The 22996-nt window shown below is 38.5% G+C and overlaps 1 protein-coding gene across 1 annotated transcript; it reads left to right on the forward strand.

Moving 5' to 3' along the window:
• The first annotated feature begins 1071 nt into the window (after positions 1–1071).
• Positions 1072–2236, forward strand: LOC149171634 (uncharacterized). Its single transcript, XM_089427539.1, has one exon. The coding sequence runs from the start codon at positions 1424–1426 to the stop codon at positions 2042–2044; it is 621 nt and encodes a 206-aa protein (XP_089283665.1). The 5' UTR covers positions 1072–1423; the 3' UTR covers positions 2045–2236.
• Positions 2237–22996: the final 20760 nt, after the last annotated feature.

Here is a 22996-nt window from a genome sequence, read left to right on the forward strand (position 1 = left end):
TTCTCAAGATCTGAAGAATTTATAAAACTTTCAGTAAAAAGCACCGACTGCGCATGATCCAATCCAAACTGGCTGGCTGGATGACACGGCACGGCATGTGATGAAATGAAATAATTGCCCGCTACCTTTATCTTTTCTGAGTACATCACGAGTGGCCACTCTCTAATAATGCGTACGGCCATACGTGTCAATTCACGGCCACGTTACCGTAGAGATATAAGATCTCCGTTACTTTTGGCTTCACTCGGTAAATGGCAGGTTGCTTTTTGTGGTGGATAATTCTGTCAATATGGAAGAGTCGGTGTAATCTTTAATGGCGTTTCCTTTTATATATATATTATTGGACCATAGCGTTTGAAGGCTCAAGCTGGTTGTGGATTAACGCGACCAGGGTTTTCACGAGCTGACGCAGACATTTCCGGTGAACATTATGCATCCCCGTCAAACTTACCGTCGTGTGTCCGTCACATCTCTCTACCGGCAGATCGCTTTCTGCAAGGGGCCATACTGGGCAGGTCGTCCTTTCAGACGAGAGGACGAGTTTCAGTCGTGCTGACGTATCCGCAGGCTGAGATATTAAAATAGGTATTAGAGTTGCATCAAAACATTATTTCCTTATTAAAATAGGTATTAGAGTTGCATTAAAACATAAATGTTATTTGAGATTCCACAAAACACGATGTAAAATTAAAAAAAAAATAAAAAAGTTCCTCTACAAAGTCCTAATTTATATTTAGGGTTTGATGCAAACCTTTAATATATTTAACAAAATGAAAAGTATAGGAAAGATGTAACATATTTTTTAAAATTATATATATAGATATATATAAATGTTTAACTTCCGAACTTCCGAAATCGTGATGACGAGTCACGATGGAGACTCGACATCTACAAGCCGTCAATTGATTATCATTTACAAATTAAATATCGCGCGTCGACACTGGCGTTCAATGAACCTGCCCTTCATATCTTACCGCGTTCCACATTTGACGTGTGTCTAGGTTTGGTAGATTGCAAATTCGAAATGTTCGGTGCAAATTGTGGTCCACGCATTTTTTATCTGATTGACAGGAAATTTTGGACCGTGTGCGCAAAACAAGCTTTCCTCAACATTTAAATGCGGGAAATTGCAAACGAGAGAAACCATACTTGCCCTCTGTAATTTCCAAGGCCCCTTCCCATGCCAGACTGTTCAACTTCCGTGCAGCTCAAACATAGCTTTTGCATGTAACTTGTAATATGATGCTATGAATAGATTTATATCGGTAATCCTTTAATCCGCTCCTATATTCGTATCCGCTCAGTTATCCATATCGGCTTCTATAGCAGTATAAACAATTATTCGCTAAAGCCGAGCTATCATCCCCTTATAGTTCCTGCGCCACTTCTGCGTTTCCTCTTCGAATATCGAGGCCATCTTTCTATGATGATGACTCAGACGCTCAGAAAACGCGACCGAGAGCCGGAATCTCTGCCGGTCTCCACTGACGTGCAGGAGGCGAAACGCTTCCACGGCGAAGAAACGGGGTGGTTTTGTCAATTAGACAAAACCCTGTCACAAGAAGAAGAGGAATGGGGTGCCAGTGAGGAGGTCATAAACGAAGTCATGAAAAGCCTGGAGGAAGAGATTAGCACGGCTTCTTTCACTTCTTGTCCCTCAAATTCTGGGCATAATTTGGCGTCGTCCGATATTTCCAGCGGCCAAGAAGGTGGAACCGTAGCTTCGGACTTGGGGGATGATCTGTTTTATCTGTTGGGGGCTTCAGATGACGAGCTCGGCATTCCTATGAGCCCTCTTACGAATATGATGGACGAAGTCCGCCACTCTCCTGAGGAGAAGGCTGATCTTAAATCCATTAGCCAAGTCTGGGACTTCGATGACGATTTTGGAAACTATCAACAGTTTGCAACGTATGACGATGCCCATCAAGCCAGCGAGCTACAAGGTTATGTCCACACAGATTTTGTTTGTCAAAACACGATTTTTGACGGTGATTTTTCTGCGACGTGGACTTTGGAAGCTGCCGGCTGCCTGTATTCATAGGTTACCTAAGGTTGTATAAGCCTGTGCTTAAATTTTGTGCATATAACGTCGAGGACATTTCATCTTTTACTCGGTTGGTAATTGTATACTAGAATTTTCATAGGTTGGAGACGTTATTTTTACAATCCAGGATGTGTAATTCTTATGATTCCTTATGAATATTCACATGGGTTGGAGACATTATTTTTACAATCCAGGATGTGTAATTCTTATAATTCCTTTTGAATTTTTACGAATCTACTTTGTGTAATTTATTTCGAGTTCTCATTCATATAAATTAGTTTTCTTCTCATAAAAGAGAAAAAGCAATTTATTTATATATAAGTTTTATTATTTACTATTAAATTGTATAATAAAATATGATTAGTATTATTTTTACTAATAAAATAATAAAAAAATCTAAAATATTGAATTATAATATAAGAAAACAGATTAAGTTTAAAAATAAAAACTTATCAATGCAATTCTATTCCATATCAAAAATTATAATTTATAGAGTTGTTTTGGAATCCAGTGGAAAAATTTGAGGTGAAATGTTGATTTGTGTTATTTAAACTAATTTTTTGATTGTATATATGGATTCAATACCTTGGAAAACCCTGGGACACTTTTATATTACCCATCAAATTTGTGATTTCAATAAATTAATGCCGGATTTTAGAGAAATTATATTAAAAAACCCACCATAAAAACTTCCAAAAAATCACACTAAAAACAATTATTTTTAGTGATTTTTTTAATTAATTAATTTAATTAAAACAATAATAAAAACAAATTTATTTTTAACATAAATTTCAAATTTCCATTATTAAAATATTAAATAAAAATTAAACCTTTACCATTTATCAAATTATTAATTAAATTAAAACTCTAAAATCCTTATCTAACTATTAGTTAAATTAAAACTCTAAAAACTATATTCTAGATAGTTAGATCTTAATTTTCTGGGAATCAAAAGACCATACGTAAGGGTGCTATGGTGGGAATAGTAACTCTGCTAAACTCTCAACGCGGATAGAACTTTGAAGCCATTGAGCGGCGATGAAATTGCGCCCTCATCTTTCCAATTTCCGCTGGCAAATCACACCGAAATTGAAATCAACGTCCAAAATTTCAGTGAGAAAAACTCGCGAAAATTGACATCTAACACTTTTTTCTTTTTTCCTTTTAAATTATTTAGAACCATCAATCACATTTGAATTCGTGCTTCTCCCTTTGCTTCCCTGAATGAATGATTTCAGTTTTTTTTATAAAACTTCGATTTAATCGACATATATCTTTTTTTTTTTTAATATTTGATTTAGATTTATATTTTTGATATCGAACAATTCATTACTTTCTATATTTGATTTGTTTGGTTAAAAATATAAATTTTGCAAAGAAAAACACCATCGATGTATTAATAGACCTTTTAAACTTTATAATTTTAGTTTGACATGGCTTCAAAATTAATACATTATGAATTTACATAGCATTTTTGGAAGGGGATTTGGTTGTAGCATGATAACATTCCACGTTATTAAAGTTTTTTTCGGAAGAAATTTTGACACGCAGCTGTTTTAGGGTTATTTTATTTGGAATTATTTTATAATCATTTTATAAGATTATAATTAAACTTATTTTTATTAAGTCATTTTCCATCTATTTATTTAAGAAGTGCGAGTGTTTTTCCAATGAGAAATTTATGACTATTAAAGAAATTGGAGATGGAGATCTTGTAAATCTAAATTATTAATGTATTTTGTTTTTTATTTATAATTTGGGAATATAATGGTCTGGTTAGTTTTTAGTACTTATTATAAATATTTATAATAAAAAAAACTAGCAACAAGCAATTTTTACAAAACAACTCAAATTTATTTTTTTAATAATTTTCATTTAATTATGTTTAAGAAAACATGCCTCTGTCCATATCTGTTTTTACAAGTTAACATTACATTTAGTGTTAATTTGTAATGTATTTTTATTTAATAATATTAGCACACAGTTTTTACAAATTTCACAACTCAAATTTAATTTTTTAATAATTTTCATTCAATTATGTGTAAGAAAGCATGTCTATGTTCATATCTGTTTTTACAATTTAACATTACATTTAGTGTCAATTTCTAATGTATTTTTATTTAATAATATTAATTTGCGTGAAGAGAAATGTAATATATGCAATGCCATTATATTTTGCATCAATTTTTTTTTTTTATAGCTTTTTAATACCACATGTTTATAAAATCATAACTCATTTCATGTGATAGTTGTTTATATCACAATTTATTTTTAATTAATCAATATAATTATAAAGGAAAAAAGAGCATAACTAATTTTGAAATAAATCTCAATTTTTGTTTTGTGACTATTAATAAGAATATTCTAGAATATTCCATGGAGATTAAATCTCCATTATCCATTTGATAATTATGCATAATCAAATTAAAATTATGGAACCCTCATATACAACAATAGATCATATTGGAGGGGCTCTAAAGGCTTTGATCAACGAAGCAGGACAATTGATTAATAAACTTGAGCAACAACTCTAAAAGAAAAAATCTCAAGTGAAATTGTTGGAAGAAGGTGTAACCCTATTTTTTTGTAAAGTGATGATTAAAAATCTTCATCATAACAAGGTTTTCTTCCTCTCCTCTAGTGATGGACAAAGGCATCTGCAATATGAACTTGTCTCATATTAGCATGAACTGCTTACAAAGTTGACTCCAAAAAAATGTGTTGTTATCCATTACGTTATTGCGCATATTCCTCACCTCATTCATCGAGATCAAAATGATGCCTTGATGCGAGAAATCTCTTTCTCCGAAGTAGAAGAGGTGGTAATAGAGATGCCCAAATATAAAGCAATAGATCCTGATGTTGGTTGTTTAATAGACTTCGAGTGCATGCTCTGGTTGAAGAATCTTGATGCTTCCAACAAGTATGATTGAGTCTTAATTCTACTTTCATTACCTTGATTCCTCAAACTAGTAAAGCTGATAATCCCAATAAATTTTGCCATAGCCCTTTGCAATGTTGTATATAAAATTATTTCCTGTGTTAAACCCTTATTGAACAACATCATTTCTCCTGAGAAATTAAGATTTGTGGGGGGTCACCAAATTTGTGATGGGATTGTTTCATCCCATGAGGTTATCCACTCTTTGAAGATATCTTAACGAGATGGTATGATAATTCAATTAGACCTCTCTAAAGCTTATGACAAGTTAAACTAGGATTATCATCCCCAGATCCTTTGATCCTTTGGTTTTTCCCCTTAGTGGATTACCTGGATCAAGTCCCTCATCTCTACCCCCTTTTACTCCATTTTCTTGAACGGTTCTCCTACTATGACTTTTAGTCCCTCTCGTGGCCTTCATTAGGGAGATCCTATCTCTTATTTTTTATTTATCTTAGTAGCTAAGGGGTTTGGAAAATACTTCAAAGAAGAGGGCCGCCACGGTATCATTAAGGGTTTTCGTCTATTTGGGAATAATATTACTATTACCCATCAACAATTTGTTGATGATATTATGCTCGTTCACCTAGTCCTTTAATGCGGGAGACTTTGGCCTTGAAAACCATACTAAAGGACTTTTAGTAACAATTCCTTGATAGTAACATGATGACAAGGAATGCTATAAAAGGTTTCTAACAAGCTTGGCAGCTGGGTGTTTCATTCTCTAAATCTAGCAAGTTAACTTGTTCTACTCAAGTTAGTGCTCCAAGTTGTTCCTGTGTACCAACTATCAACACTAGTGGCCCCAAAAGTTATCTTCAGGCCCATCACTTCCCTTTACAGAGACTTTATCTAGAGAGGTGCAAAGAAAGCCAAGAAATTATCACTTGTGGCTTAGAAGAAGTTGTGTATTCCAAAGCTAGCTAGGGGATTAGGACCGAGGGATCTAAAGATTATAAATAAAGCCATGGGCACCAAATTATGTTGGAGGCAGCTTAATAAGGACAATTGATTAATAAGCTTAATTCTACTTTCATTACCTTCATTACTGAAACTAGTAAAGCTGATAATCCCAATAAATTTTGTCATAGCCCTTGGCAATGTTGTATATAAAATTATTTCCTCTGTTATTATGAATCATATTAAACCCTTATTGAACAACATAATTTCTAATGAGAAATTAAGATTTGTGGGGGGTCACCATATTCGTGATGGGATTGTTGCAACCCATGAGGTTATCCACTCTTTGAAGAGATCTAAATGAGATGGAATGATAATTCAATTAGACCTCTCTAAAGATTATGACAGGTTAAACTAGGATTATCATCCACAGATCCTTTGATCCTTTGGTTTTTCCCCTTAGTGGATTGCCTGGATCAAGTCCCTCATTTCTACCCCCTTTTACTCCATTCTCTTGAACGGTTCTCCTACTATGACTTTTAACCCCTTTCGTGGCCTCCGTTAGGGAGATCCTATCTCTTATTTTTTATTTATCTTAGTAGTTGAGGGGTTCGATAAATACCTAAAAGAAGAGGGCCACCATGATATCATTAAGGGTTTTCACCTATTTGGGCATAATATTACTATTACCCATCAACAATTTGTTGATGATATTATGCTATTTCACCTAGTCCTTTAATGTGGGAAACTTTAGCCTTGAAAACCATACTAAAAGACTTTATGGATGTCTCCGGTATGGTCATAAGCAGGGAAAAATATAATGTTTATTAGTTAATACCAATGTAACTATCCAAGGATATCAGTGGCTTTATTGCTAATTACCTAGGTGTCCCTTTGGTTGACAATTCCTTGATAGTTACAAGATGACAAGGAATTCTATAAAAATTTTCTAGCAAGCTTGGCATCTGGGTGTTTCATTCTCTAAATTTAGCAAGCCAACTTGTTCTACTCAAGTTAGTGCTCCAAGTTGTTCCTGTGTAACAACTATCAACACTAGTGGCCCAAAAGTTATCTTCAAGCCCATCACTTCCCTTTACAGAGAATTTCCCTAGGGAGGTGCAAAGAAAGCCAAGAGATTGCCACTTGTGGCTTGGGAGAAGTTGTGTATTCCCAAGCTAGCTAGGGGATTAGGACTGAGGGATCTAAAGATTATAAATAAAGCCATGGGCACCAAATCATGGTGGAGGCAGATATACGGGGGAGAGGATATTTGGAAACAGATATGGGATGAGAAATATGGTCATTCCTCCTCCTAGAAAAAATGCTACAAGCTATGATGTACCCTTTCGGTTCCTCTATTTGGAATTTGGGCTAGGAAAACCGAAGTCTAATTCAAAATCACACCTTCTAGGAGATTAGGAATGGATGGACTCCTTTCTTCTGACAAGATTCTTAGCAACAATTGCCATGTTAAGGAAATCCAGTAGATCTTAGAGAGTTGGAAGCATTACTTCATACCACTAGGGCACCACAGTGGAGGGTTTTTGGAAAGGAAATCTAGATTCTACACTATGACATAAATGAAAAACAAAGGATGATTTACTAGAGCACCATGCTCTGAATATTTGGTCTACTTTAGCTTACGATTTATGATGTCATAAAATCCCCATCACTTATGATCTACATAAACTCGAATGGTGATATCAAATGAAAGGGATGTTCATGCCTAAGAAGGCCTACTTTTTTCTAGTTGGTCATCAATCTCTCCATAGAGAATCTCTCTGGAAAAAAATTTGGATCAATAGTTTTTGGCTTAAGGTCACATAATTCCTCTAGTTGATAAGAAGAATAAATATAATCACGTGGGAACAAATCTAGAAAAGGGGATTTCAGGGCTCCTATTTGTGCCACATATGTTGGAACTAGGAACAAACTATGGAACACCTCTTTAATGGTTTTCCTTTTGTTGAGTTCATTTAGTCACTGCATAGGTAAATGCAGTGATACTCCAAAGCTTGTGAGATTTGCAGCGACAAGGGCCACTTTGGATTAGTCATAAGCATGAGGACAAAACTAATGGGGCATATGGCAGTAGATCACATGGTGGTAACCGATCAGATAGAGAGGAAGTGATCTGGGATGGCAGATTGTTGGACACTCTGGAGAGGAGAAGGGATAGACACAGGTATGACTCTAGTTTTGATTCAGACATGCACTATGATCGTCACCGTTATCATCCCTACAGGAGGAGTGATTGGGGATACTTACCAGATAAGTTTAAGAAATCAAAGCCACCTACTTTTGATGGACAGGTAAAGAGATCACAGGATGTAGAGGCTTGGTTACTTGGTATGAAGAAGTTCTTCAAGTTGCATGACTACTCATAGAACATGAAAGCTAGAGTGGCTACTTTCAGTTTTAAAGGTAAAGCAGACATCTGGTGGGAAGATGTGAAGAATGTTAGGGACATAAATGAGAAAGATATGACTTGGAGTGAATTTTAGCGGTTATTCAAGAAGAAGTATTTGTTGGAAGAATTCTATGAACTAAATATGGGATCCATGACAGATGTTGAGTGCACCAGTAAGTTCTTGGAACTGTTGAGGTATGTTCCTTAACTCAAGGAGGAGAAGGCTAAGACTCAGAGATTCATTAGTGGGCTATCGGTTGCATTCAAAGATAGGATTGAATTTGATGAGCCTAGATCATTAGATGAGGCCATTCGAAATCTAAAACATTGCTATGAAAAATTGAAGTGTAGCATTGAAACTAAGCTAAGCTGGAGAGGCAATGTAAAGAACAAAGGAAAATGGGATAAAAAGCGAGCAAGGCCACAGGGTACAGATAATAAGGATAATGTTGCACCACCTAAGAGGTTCAATGCATCATATAGAGGACAGGGACATTGATCTGAAGAAAAGAATAAGGAAGAAGGCTAGAAGATAATAGAGTGTTGGACATGTGGCAAAGATCATTGCAGGTGAGATTATCAACAGAATCAGGGTGGTATACCTCTGATATATAATGCACAGGAGGCGCACACTATTGGAGATGTAGGCCATAGTATTCCTCATATCTATGCAATAATGGAGAACAAGTAGGAAGAACACCAGGCATCTATCATTGAGATGGACGGTAAGCTTTGTGATCAAGTTATTTCTATTTTTATCGACCCTGGATCTAATTATAACTATGTTAGTCCTCACTTGGTGGATAAGTGTGGTTTGAATAAGGATTTGCATGCAAAATCTTGGTTAGTGCAGTTGGCTATAGGTACAAAGAAGCGAGTGCATCATTGGGTAAGATCTTGCAGATTTTATTTAAATGGTATGCCTACAACAATGAATTTAAATGTATTACCGTTAGATTCATACAGTATGTTTTTGGACATGGATTGGTTGTATCTACAGAGAACCAAGGTAGATAGTTATGATAAAGCTATTGAGTGTGTTGATGACAATGGTGAACAAAGAGTCTTACAGGGTAAGAAAAAAGCCACATTAGTTAGGAACATAATACTTCACTTTCATGAACATTGCTAGTTGAGTTTCCCCCGGGGGGCTGATAGGGTGTACACTTTTAATATTATGATTATAAGTTATAAATTGTTTTGAATTTGATCTATCCTTCTTCAATATTCTCTGGAGATACTTCATCCCCAAACTTCACATCTATATAAGATAAAAAGAGTGATAAGAGTATTAAATTAGAGTTTTTTTTATTAGCCCATATTTAAAGGTCTACTAATTACACTTGTTTGCAATCCCATGGTTGGATTGCATTTAACAAAATATCCATTACATTAAATTGAGTGTGTATATCAAGAAACGTGATTCTTGGATTGGCATGGACAAGGAGCATGTGAGGAAGTGAAATGGGAGGAAGCTATGAAGAGTTAAATACTTGGTAGGACACCAAAGACACAAGAGCAATATGGTTGAGAGTTGCAACAATATGAGACCATGTTGGAGATGACTAATTGGGGATCCAAATGGCCTATGAGTAGTTTCCACTGGTGTTTTAGTTTAATCATGTACATTTCAATGGTGACTAAGTTGTATAGAAGTTGAAACTTTGTTGAACTATTGTTGTTATTTTGAGTGAGTTTTATCATCCTTGGATTCCCACTATAAACTAGTTTTGTTCTATTATGATTTGGTTTTCTTTTTCACTTGTTATGTGTAGTTTTCCATAACCCATAGATCTAAAATGTAAATTAGGTTTATAAATATTATAAATGTAATAAATTAAATTAAAGAGACAAGTAATATGAGATATTTGAAATATACCCTTGTATTATGATAAGAATTATTGGAAACATAGTTTTGATACATTTTGAGGAACCTCTTTGGATAGGCTATTCACCCAATATTGCATGAGGACTTGCAAAGTCTCAGTGAGAGAGACATTGGGCTTTCATTTTGAGGCCTTTACTACTCTCTCATAAGTCTGAGTTTTTCCCTTTTTACTCATTCTTATAGCCTATTATCATTCCCTTTTGTCACAATCCCTTGCATTATGGTCATCACATGCATTATTGCTAACATTGTTTTTTATATTTAGAATATGATTTATTTTTATTTTAAAAGGGATACTTGTCAACTAGATAAACATCTACTCATATTGGAATATAGAATGTGACTCCGTGCAATAATATCACTCTTTTACTTCTAGTTACTTTATCTTTCTTTAAAATTTATATAAAATTATGTTATTTCACACGGAAATATCCAAATATTTTATTTCTGGTTCATGGTGAGAATGAAATATTTTTACCACATCTTTTGGGTTGTGATGTCAACACAAATCGAATGAGCTAAATGAGAGTGATATTCTTTTTTGTCAAGTGGTTTGACATCAACCTTGACATGTGGCTTGAGAAACAAGACCCAAGGGCTTCTAAACCATCAAAATCACCAAAGTATGGAACCCAGCCTGAGCCACACCAACCCTTAACATGACTAGATTTTTTTCCACGAGCCCTTAATATGATTAGGTTTTTCCCACAGAGTTCACGAAATGACTTAATAGTACACCCCATCACCCAGTACACCCCATCACCGCCTACTATAAGCCCAGTGGGCTATGAGAGTGAGATCATTGATATTTTAATATTTTTAATTAAAACAACCAAATAAGTAATATACCTTTTTACTTTTAATTATAGCTGGCATTATTTTGCGTTTATAAAATATTTTATATTTATTTTAAAAGGGACATTTGTCAAGTTGAGAAGTTGAGCATGAAAGAAATTACACATCTCCCTTATAGTGGAGTATAGAATATGTGTCTGGTCTCACAATAACTTTAAAGACATTAAGGAAGAAAATTCAAATTTTATGAAAAATTAATATATTTTTTGTTTGTTTGTCAAGTTGGCTTGAGGAGCCACAACCCAAGGGCATCTAAGGGATATCACCCGGCCTGAGCCACACCAACTCTTACCCTTAGCGGAATGGATTTTTTAGCATGTCTCTTCCCCCTAACATAGGGCACAACCACCCTAGTGAGGTTTGATCCTGGATCGCCTTGATGACAAGACGCATCATCAACTAGTTGTGCTAGTAAGGCTTGATATGAAAAATTAATATTCAAAATAATATTAGTTTTTAAATTAATAATTTTTTCAAAATATAAAATTTATTTAAACAATTTTTCTATAATATTTATTAACAAGATTACAATATTAATAACCATTTAATTTATAAATAATATTAATATTTATATGATTAATTTAAATCTTTTGGATCCATCAATAATAATAATTGCTCTCATTTTTTAATAAAAAGTCCAATAATTAAAAATAAATAGAAAATCCTAATTGACTTACCATGACTGTGGTGACTAAGATTGTAAAATTGTGGAAGTCAATCATTAAACATCTACGTTAAAATAAAGGAATGGTTGTTGCGAACCATGCTCAATGTTCGGTGTGACCATCAAGTTTTAAAAAACATATATGCCTCGGTTATCACTCATACGTAACAAATAAGATAACAAATATAATTTGTATAATTTTTTTTACGATGACACTCACGCGTCCATCATGCATAATTCGAACCTTATCTAAAATTACAATGCATTTTTCCAGGTAACTTTGCTTAGCCATTTCTAGTGTGTTTGTGGCTTTGCATAAGGTATGTAAGGTCCTCGGAGCTGCGGTGCGGTTGGGCACCGGGTGACCGTGCACGGGCGCGCGACCGGCGTGCGATGGTGCGACGGGCAGGTGCGACGAACCGTGCGTGCGGAAGAAATGCGACGAAACTTTGCGACGAAACCTTGCGACAATGATAAAAGTGCGATGCACTTATATGGCGATTTGGAGCGTGGAGCGCTTGGCTTAAAGCCGACTTGCGATGGTGGGCAGGCCGACTTAGAAAGTGGGCGTTGAGCGTTGCGAAGGGGTGTGTATGTGCGATGGTGGGCGGTCGGCTGGGCAGCCCACCCACATGCGATGGAGTGTATATACATGAGTGCGATGGAGTTCATTTCATCAATCCAACTTCGCACTTCATCTTCGCTCTTGAAGAGAGCCTCTAGTGCACAGTTTTAAGAGGAGGATGAGCGCATACCTCATGTGCTCCTCTTGGTGAGTCGCACTTGGTGAGAGCGCTCTTGGTGAGAGGTTGATGCGTTGGGCAAGGCGTGCCCGGGTGTATTGTGTGGAGGTGCTTGTGCAGCGACTTGGCATGGGTGTCTTGGCGACTCGGGTGAGTGCCCGCCCACCGTGCAAGTGCGCACGAAGGTGAAACAGAGGTTGGAACCGGAGGTCGTTGAATTGGGCAGGCGGTACTACGTGTTGTGCACATGATTTGGGCATTTGTCAAGAGTTGGCAAGCGGGACTGCGTGTGGGCATGGATACACGGTTTGGGCGTTTGCGACCAAACGAAGAGCGAACCGGCGAAGACGTGCGACGAGGTGAACGACGGGTTGGTGAGTCGTGCGGCGACCGTGCGGAGGTGCCAACGAGATGGGCAACCGAGTTTTCCGAAGTTGTGAAAATTTGGCTAAGTGTAAATTTGGGGTTTCCCAAGGACTTAGTCTGTACATTGTAAAAATGATGATTATATAATATATTGATTCGGGCAGACTCACATTACGGGGAGTTTCCCCTCCCCTTTATACTGTTGCAATTGTTGTTGTTCTTTTTATAATTGCTATGGATAATGAATGAGTATGGGCTTCATTGGTATAAAGGATAAATGTATGTTTACTTGGTTGCGAAACACAAGCTAAGTAATGTTAAAGTGAAATTAGGCGTAGTCCACGAACATAAGTATTGGTGAAAAGAAAGTGTTCGGTGGTGCCGCACCTCACTATAAGCAATTGGAAGACTACAGCAGTTGTAGGGGCGTGACAAGTGGTATCAGAGCTCGGTTGGAGCTGGTGAGCAGGGTTGCTCGTGACGAAGTGACAGTGGAAGCAGGTACTTGCAGATGAAGGAATCTAGTTTCACATACAAGTGAGACAAGGGCCGGTTCATGGTTACAGGAAACTTGGTGAAGCTGGTGAACGATTTAGCAGGGGTGAAGCTTAGTGCTTGGGCCAAGCTGAATGACAAGGCATGGCAAGTTTGGAAGAAGGTGAAGGGAAGCTCTTGCTTACCTTATACAGGTTGAAGAGGTTGAAGGAAGAGAAGCCCCGGATCTAAAAGGAACTTGAAGTCTTGGAGAAGACTGTTGAAGATGAACTTCTTCAACTTGGTTGGACAATGGAGCAAGATGAAGTTGCAGATTGTGCTGGCCAGGAAGAGGAAGCCGTGATAGTTGAAGATGTTGCAGACATGACAACGATGGAGGATGAACTTGAGGATGATCAAGTTGGGCCAGGATCATGCAGTTTGCGGACATGGATGAATGAGGAAGAGCCTCATGATGATGATGAAGATGAAGAGCAAGGATTGTTGATTGTTGTAGGACTTGTTGGGGTTGTTTGTGACCTTATGGTAGAAGGTACAAAGGCCCTTGACAAGGGAGGAACATGATGATCGTTGTGGAGGATTGGGTCATGCTTTAGCCACATTGGCTAAGTGCCCGGCATGACTCATGGACAGATTGGAGGGCACACTCTTGGGTGGACTTCTCATGGCCGAGACCAAGAGATAGTCTTGGTGGACACTTTGGTGGAGGAGCTATGATGGAGGAACTCATGACATGATGATATGGTTGGGTGACCGAGTTCACTGAACCGAAGATTGCAGCTTGGATGAGGATGACCGATTGTTGTGATGGGTCTACTTGGTTGGACTACATGGGCAACTTAGTCATGGACATCAGGTTGGAGGCATGGAGCATGGTAGTCTTATGCAGGGACATTGTGTGGGAGCACTTGTAGAGGTGTCATGGACATCCAAGGAGGAGTGCCAAGGCAGGGATGTTGTGCGGATGGATTTGCTAGTGTGACATGGAGACTTATTGCTTATGAGTTGATGGAGACGTTGTGCACTCTTGCACAACAAGGCCATGGACTTGGTTGGATTTGTGAGCTGATTATGGAGCTCATGATGACATGAGGTTGTTACTTTTAGGGACTTCATATATGGTGGATTTAGAGGATCTGATGCATTGAGGAGCTGAGGTCAGAGACTTTGATGCAGTATGGGATGCATACTTCCAAAGTACATGTATGGGCATGTCTTGGAAGAGTGACTTGATGTGGATGGTCGATATGAGGAACTTTGGAGTGATGAAGTTACGACGATGATGATGCCTTGGTGGCAACACTTGGGCATGGGTTGAGCCGAGACTCAACTACTTTGGACAGCATGTTGCAGATGAGATGAGGACTACTTCATGGACCTGAGCATGGCTTACACTTATATGGAGATGGATTCTTGATCGAGTTGAGGATGTGGCAGGATGTTTTGAGAAACAACTGATGGTGGCATGAGGATGTTCACTCTCATGGTTTGAGCGTGACAGTTGGACTGGCCATCCGACTAGTTCAGACATGGGGTCGCGAAGTGTGCAGAGATGTGTTGGCATTTGTTGGAGTATCATGACAGAGGTTCACATGGTGACACATGATGAGGTCGACATGAGATGTTGCAGTGGAGATTGTGGCAGAGGGGTCGATGATCATGGATTGAGATGATCTCTGATGGATGACATACCGATGAGGTGTATACCTTGGTATGGTGGTCTTGGTGACAGATGGTTGCCGAGGCGAGACATGGTGGAGACGGTGGTTCTACATATGATGCAGTGATAGTTGCAGTATGTGGAGGAGTTGACATCATGGATGATCTTGGTGGATGGCTACCAAGATGGTATGTTGTCGAGGACGACAACGATTTCAGGTGGAGGAGGATGTAAGGTCCTCGGAGCTGCGGTGCGGTTGGGCACCGGGTGACCGTGCACGGGCGCGCGATGGGCGTGCGATGGTGCGACGGGCGGGTGCGACGAACCGTGCGTGCGGAAGAAATGCGACGAAACCTTGCGACAATGATAAAAGTGCGATGCACTTATATGGCGATTTGGAGCGTGGAGCGCTTGGCTTAAAGCCAACTTGCGATGGTGGGCAGGCCGACTTAGAAAGTGGGCATTGAGCGTTGCAAAGGGGTGTGTATGTGCGATGGTGGGCGGTCGGCTGGGCAGCCCACCCACATGCGATGGAGTGTATATACATGAGTGCGATGGAGTTCATTTCATCAATCCAACTTCACACTTCATCTTCGCTCTTGAAGAGGGCCTCTAGTGCGCAGATTTAAGAGGAGGATGAGCGCATACCTCATGCGCTCCTCTTGGTGAGTCGCACTTGGTGAGAGCGCTCTTGGTGAGAGGTTGATGCATTGGGCAAGGCGTGCCCGGGTGTATTGTGCGAAGGCGTTTGTGCGGCGACTTGGCGTGGGTGTCTTGGCGACTCAGGTGAGCGCCTGCCCACCGTGCAAGTGCACACGAAGGTGAAACGGAGGTTGGAACCGGAGGTCGTTGAGTTGGGCAGGCAGTACTACGTGTTGTGCACACGATTTGGGCGTTTGTCAAGAGTTGGCAAGCGGGACTGCGTGTGGGCAGGGATACACGGTTTGGGCGTTTGTCAAGAGTTGGCAAGCGGGACTGCGTGTGGGCAGGGATACACGGTTTGGGTGTTTGTGACCAAACGAAGAGTGAACCGGCGAAGATGTGCGACGAGGTGAACGACAGGTTGGTGATTCGTGCGGCGACCGTGCGGAGGTGCCGAGGAGCTGGGCAACCGAGTTTGCCGAAGTTGTGAAAATTTGGCTAAGTGTAAATTTGGGGTTTCCCAAGGACTTTGTCTGTACATTGTAAAAATGATGATTATATAATATATTGATTCGAGCAGACCCACATTACGGGGAGTTTCCCCTCCCCTTTATACTGTTGCAATTGTTGTTGTTCTTGTTATAATTGCTATGGATAATGAATGAGTATGGGCTTCATTGGTATAAAGGATAAATGTATGTTTACTTGGTTGCAAAACACAAGCTAAGTAATGTTAAAGTGAAAGTAGGCGTAGTCCACGAACATAGGTATTGGTGAAAAGAAAGTGTTCGGTGGTGCCGCACCTCGCTATAAGCGGTTGGAAGACTACCGCAGGTGTAGGGGCGTGACAGGGTAGGTCCCGATAGGGAGTTGTAGGTAGCTTGAATTGAATACAATGCCTAGAGTTCCTCATCAAACGACACGGTAACAATGAGAGATGTAAAAAGTAACACTCATACATGATAGGCTTCCAATTTCCGCCTACAAAATTTCTTGGATGATAAACAATTCTTGAATTTAAGCCTCTGCTGGTCCATATCAAGTTTTTGAGAAGATTTTTTGGCTGAAATCACATTATAATACTATTGTCGATGCGTTCGAACCAATGAATGTGGTTCATCATCAGTACAAGTTGAAGAATCAGATCATGGCTGCATAAACAATTCTGATAGTGAACGTCAACGTTTGTCTCTATAAATGGAGAGAGAAAGTTGGACCTACCAGCCATGTAAGTGGGTTATGAGAATCTGCAATCGAGTTAAGGGTTGTTGATTTCATGTGTTAATTCTCCCCAAATGAAGACATATTCTAAGAATAGAAATGTAACTCGAGTAGATAAGGATAATTTGAAACATGGTTTCCAAATCTTTCATAGGAAGACATCCTCTAGTTGACACTTTTCTATATCATCCAAAAAATTGTGAAGATTACGAAAATTTGTGAGAGAAAATCGTTTTTGGACAACTATGTTGTTGGCAATCCACACATTCACGTGTATGAAGATATCTTGTTCGTCAAATCCTTTTCACAGGAAACGATTCACAGTGCCTCGAGTGCAGTATTTGTATGTGATGGCTTAGGCCATATCCCATATGCAAGGAAGGTTTTGCACCCAGTGGCCTACTCCGTCAACCAGAATATCTGACATGGATCTAAATTCCAAATAATGCAACACTTATTTTGGCCAATCTCTTCCAAATTTCAAACATAAACAACCTACACTTAATTCATCTCAATGTAGCAAATATAATCAACTGAATATTTTACACATGCAGTTAATTTTGAAATCTTGGATTGCTTTCAAGATCCCATAAAATAAACCTTGTCAACACCATAAGCACTATATTTTCAATCTCTATTGAATATTTCGACATTCATTGATTCGATGGTCTCGTCAGACACATTACTAATACACAGATTGTGTGACTGCAAAATTTCCTCGTCCTCACTATATGGCCGCCAGACCTGAAGCCAAACAACATGAAAATCCCTTTATCTTCTCCGCCAAATCTTGAAAATCTTGTTGTGTGTGTCCCTGGCTCCCTAAGTTGTATGCCAACATCATTAAATCTGCATGAAGTCCTTGACGAGGATAAGGAGATGTCTCTGCAACCACTAGGAGAATGGTGTCCACCACAATCACCTTCCCTTTCTCTGGCAATGCCCAGTGACAATTCTTCGAAAGATTCCTATAATGATTCACAATGATTATTGCTCCAATCATCCAGAATCCACTTCATAAAAGATTGCTTAGATAGTTGGTACTTTATCAAACATGTCTGCGCCTGCATGCCTCACACCAGGATAGCGAGGAGCATCGGCCAACACATGGAGCATCCATTACCTGCACCCTTCAGTCGGTGAATCTGCGAGTTCCTTTATCCATTCACTAGTAGATTTCTGCTACCACAAAATCCAGCAAGACCACACTGCACGTTCCACTTTCTTGCAAATAATCTCACACCACACCACATAGGCTTACCATGCTGGACATATCATGAGAGATAACCACACTGGATAGGCTTACTTGCTCACCACATTTAATTGTAAACATAAATGAAGACTCGCAAATTGGTTGAAAAAGAAATTACAAGAATGCGTAAGATCAAGTCGAACGTGCTTCACATTCCAACACCACTGGCTACTCACTTCTTTATTCTTTTCCTTTCCACCAAATAGTCAAAATACGCAGTAGGCCACCAAATAGACAAATTTTCGTGCAAAATGCAGTGAACAAGTGAAATCAAACACAGATTTGGCACTTGCATTCACCATAGAATCCATCTCCCACATCCAACACGAGTCACACTTTCCTCACACGGTCGTCATCCCACTCAGATCATAGGAAAACAGTTCTCAGATGACAACATGCACAACACGCCCCCCACAACCAACAGAAATCACACTTGGCTCACACGACCCTCGACTCTCACTTGGTTACACGAGCCTCGACTCAGCTTCGTGCTCAACATTCGATAACTTTCACTACTTCGTACATAGCACAAATACTGATCTCCCATTAGGGTCATCCACAAACAACCATGTTTTAAATTTTAATACTGCGTAGTCTATCAAATGCAAATTTGCTAGTCAAAAATGGGTTGGAATTTGGTATTTTTTTTCAAAAAAAAAATCTAACAGTAAGGAGTGTTTGATTCCGTTGGAAATGGATTAGCACCACAAAAATCCTTAAAACACTCAAAATTTTCCAAGCAAATTTGAAACTCAATTAAAGTATGACCTTTAATATGTTTACCTACCTTATGTCTCACAACGTTATGTCTTACAAGCAGCTCCACAACATCGATACACCTCGAAGAGTCCATAGTTCCAATAATCCAACACGGTCAAACTTGTTGACTCTTCGATACACCTCAACAATGGCCAATTCCAACATTTGAAAACACAACACAGTCAAACTTGTCAGCTCGGTCTCCTTGTCAGTGTTGAAGTTAATGGGGACTATTTTATTATTAGAGAGAGTTTGTTTATTTGTTGTACAGGTGTCCTTAGATTAGGATTAGTTCTTATTTTCTAGGAGTCAGTTGCAATCTCCCTAAAATACTCTAACTTATTGATTTTATGATTAACGGGATAAAGTGCTCTCTGCTTTGGGCAGTGTCCTGGTGCAGCTTGCTTCACCTGTGAGCTCCTAGTTTCATATTATAATTTTCAGCTCCCATATTTAAAAATGGTATCAGAGATGGTGTGCCTTAGTGGCTAATTTGAGTACCTTTGTGGTTGGTGTGCCTTAGTGGCAGATTTGAGAGGCTTTGTGGTTGGAGTTCCTTAGTGGCAGATTCGAGTGCCTTAGGGGAAAATTCGAGGGCCTTAGCAACAACAATGAAGCCTTGGTGGCTGGGGAGCCTTAGTTGATCTGAATATGAAACTACTAAATTTTAATTGATCCCTGCCCATGGCCCCATGGCGCTATTATGGCCAAGGGCTAGGCCTTAGCCCGACCCCTTCCAAAAAATGTGTCATTGTAAAACTTAAATGCATTTTGGTTGCAATTGTTTAAGAAGAACCATTGGATGGTATATTGGTGAGGCCCACGGTTAGTGTATAGGAGGTCATGGCTTAAAGCCTCGAGAGTTGCAATTCCACCCTTAACAAAATTTTGGCCACCCTGAGGAAGCCATGTGGCAGCCACTAGTTGGCCCACGTGGCACTCCCTTATTGGCCACGTCATCAAACCATAAGCCAATAAAAATTCACCAATTGCATCCAACCCTACTGTGCCAATTGTCAAAGAGATTAGTCCTCTATCTAGTCACTTCCCTGTCAGCAGGCCTAGTTAGCTGCACAAACTACTGACTAGGCAACTTGCAAATTGCCTTTTTGAAATTTTAGTTGTTTCCACAAATGAACAGATTGTGTTTCCAGGAGCATACGACATTTTTTTTCCGTGAAACGAGTTGTGTCAGATTCATAATGATGAGATCTATCAATTCGTTCCATTCTAGAGCCATTCCAACAAATTTCATTTTTGAGCATATTTTTTATCCAAGAGATCACTCCTCCCCACTGGAAGATTTTGGACACCAAAAGATCTTTATTATTAAAAAATTAGATGAGGCTATAGCCCCCTCGCTCTTCTAGTCTTAACCCACTGAAATTTTCCCGAATTCAACAATTTGTGTTTTTCATGAAAACTGATCTTTTTCCTTGATTCTGGACACCCTGTCTTGCTGTTGTAGATACCATCTTGCTGCAATTTCCTAGAATTTGTAGAACAACAAACTATCCTTGAAGGAACAAAGCTATTCCTTCCTCAATTTTCAATCAAAGGAAACTTAAACAACTTGAAATTCTTCTCACGTCAAACACTGTCGACATGACGATGTTTAGCTTATCTTGCCTTGTACTTGGCTCGACTCTTGATCAAGTGTTTTCACCATTGCCATGGACCATTTTGAAACCCTGAAGAAGAACTTGTGGAAGCTATACCTTCTTTGAAACTTTCTCTTTGACCTTTTCACTCTTTAGCACCGACATCTTGTTCTCATCGCTGTTCAACAATGATGTATGTCACTGCACTTTTTCCTCATCTTGTTTATCTCTTTTAGGAGGAAACATGTTAGAACCCTAAAAAAAATTATTAAAACCATTAGCAACCTTAATGAAATTAGATTTTTCATTTGATTCATTTCCTTTGAAAGGCCTCATTCACAACATCTTGATTTTTTAACATTAACAAAGCAAAATTTTGACATGCATTCACAATTCTCTTCATTTGTCCAACATGCATAAGAAACAAACTCATATTCTTACGATGCGCTCTAACTATGTACTCAATTCCCTTCTTGAATAAGTGATACTTATTCTCATGTCGATGAAAAATTTCTCTCCTATCATAAAGGTATGGGCTTCCCAAAACTATACCACACATATCTAATGGCACTACATCAAGCTCTACCTCATCTATGAAATTTGCAGTAATGGCGAATTTCAATTTACACTTTCTAGTTACTTGTAACTGTACATTGTCACACACCCAACCTAAAGGATAGGGCCTATGATGTGGAATAGTTTCCAAGTTCAAACTTTTGACAATGTTTTTAGAGATGAGATTAGCTTGAGAAACACTATCAAAAAGAGTGCCAATTTTGGTATGCTTTGAAACAACTCTAATGTGGAAAATTTCAATTCTTGTTTCATCATTTTGAGTATTATTGGAACAAATTGAAGAACTAGTGCTTGCTATGTTCTTACCTTTCAAACCCATCATTGTAATCTTGGTTTCATCTACTAAATCAAAATCTAAGTCATGTTCTATAATTGCAGTTGTTTTCTCCTTCCCTTTGTTTTTAAGTTTGTTGGGTCTCATTTCTAGATGGAGTTTACAACAATGATCTTCATCATGGCCATCTTTAAAACAATGTTTGCATGTGATTTTTTCTTTTTCCATTTTAATAGAAGCATTCTTATTCCCTTTTCCCTTAAACTTTCCCTTTCCTTTTTCTTCAGTTTCAAGGGAACTCTCACTTTTCTCATCTGAAATATTTTTCCCTCTTGCTTCTAGATGTGTGGCTTGAACACAAACCACATCTAAATTTTTGGAATTGAACATGAGAATAGTGTGACTTAGATAAGTATGTAAACCTCCAATATATATTAACAAAGTGTCTTGAGATGACAAATCTACACCCAATACTAGTGCTCTTCTCCTAAACTCTTGAGTATAGTTTTGAACACTTTGTCCTTTTAATTGCCTAAAATTCTACCAATCCATAATAGCCTTCTGCATATAAGCTAATGGATAAAATTGTCTTCTAAGTGCAACAATAAAATCAATCCAAGAGGTTGAGACCTTACCATGTTTTTTCATATCCTCTTGTGTTTTGGCTTCCCACCAAATCAGTGTTGCACTCTCCAATCTTAATGAAGCCAATTGAATCTTTGTTTCATCATCCTTGATGTTTTGTATCTTGCAATATACTTCAATTTGACGAACCCAATTATCTAGTATTTCAACATTAACCTCACCATTATACATAGGCAATTTGAATTTAATATCAAGTTTCAACAAGGGAGTTTTACCATGTCCCTTTCGAGTATGTGGAGGTGTTTGTGAAAGGGTTGTTGTGGAAGAGGATGAAGATGAAGGTAAGGATGGAGGTGAATATCATGGTGGAGAAAATGGTGGTTTATAACCATTCCCTTTAGGAGGCTTTTCTTCATCTCCTCCTTTTCCTCCTGAAGGACCCTCTCCCTTTGGTGGCTTGGAGCTCTCACCTTGCAATCTTGTGTTTCTCTCTTCGTATAGAACTTTAACCATATGGGTCATGTCAAAGAATTCTTTTTTGAAGCCTTCTCATCCTCTGACATATTATTAGGCCCTCCTTCATGTGACATGCTTACTGAAGCTTCAGGTACAATTTGAGGTGAAATTTGTCGTGGAGATTGTGGCAAATGTGCTCTCCTTGTCCTTGTTCCAACTTGAGAACCTGCACCCACAATATTTCCTTCTCCTCTCCTGAGATTCAACCTTGTAAGCATCAGAACACTTGCAAACAATTGAATCCTCGCAACAACAAAGAACCTAAGCTCTGATACCAAACTTCATCTGAATATGAAACTACTTGAGTTTATGTAAATTGCAAGTGATTAAATTTGAGTTTTGAGGCTCTTATGTTAAATTCATAAACACATAAAACATGAATTTAAAGTTCAGAATTTGCAGAATAATGCAGAAAATACCACCCTCGCAGTAAACAAAAAATAGTAAGTGATGAACGATTTCACCCCTCCTAGTCCAACGTCCATTTCCTGGGCCTATATCATTATTCTCATAAAAATAGTGATTACAACATGTTACAGTCCTCAATTGGTTTCAACAACAACTCCATTGGCTTTAGAGCTATAAAAAAACCCTTGTCTAG

This window comes from Pinus tabuliformis, chromosome 4_2 (assembly GCF_031772625.1).
Source record: "Pinus tabuliformis cultivar Carrire ecotype Pingquan chromosome 4_2, CPIR1, whole genome shotgun sequence".
In the NCBI taxonomy this organism is placed as follows: domain Eukaryota; kingdom Viridiplantae; phylum Streptophyta; class Pinopsida; order Pinales; family Pinaceae; genus Pinus; species Pinus tabuliformis.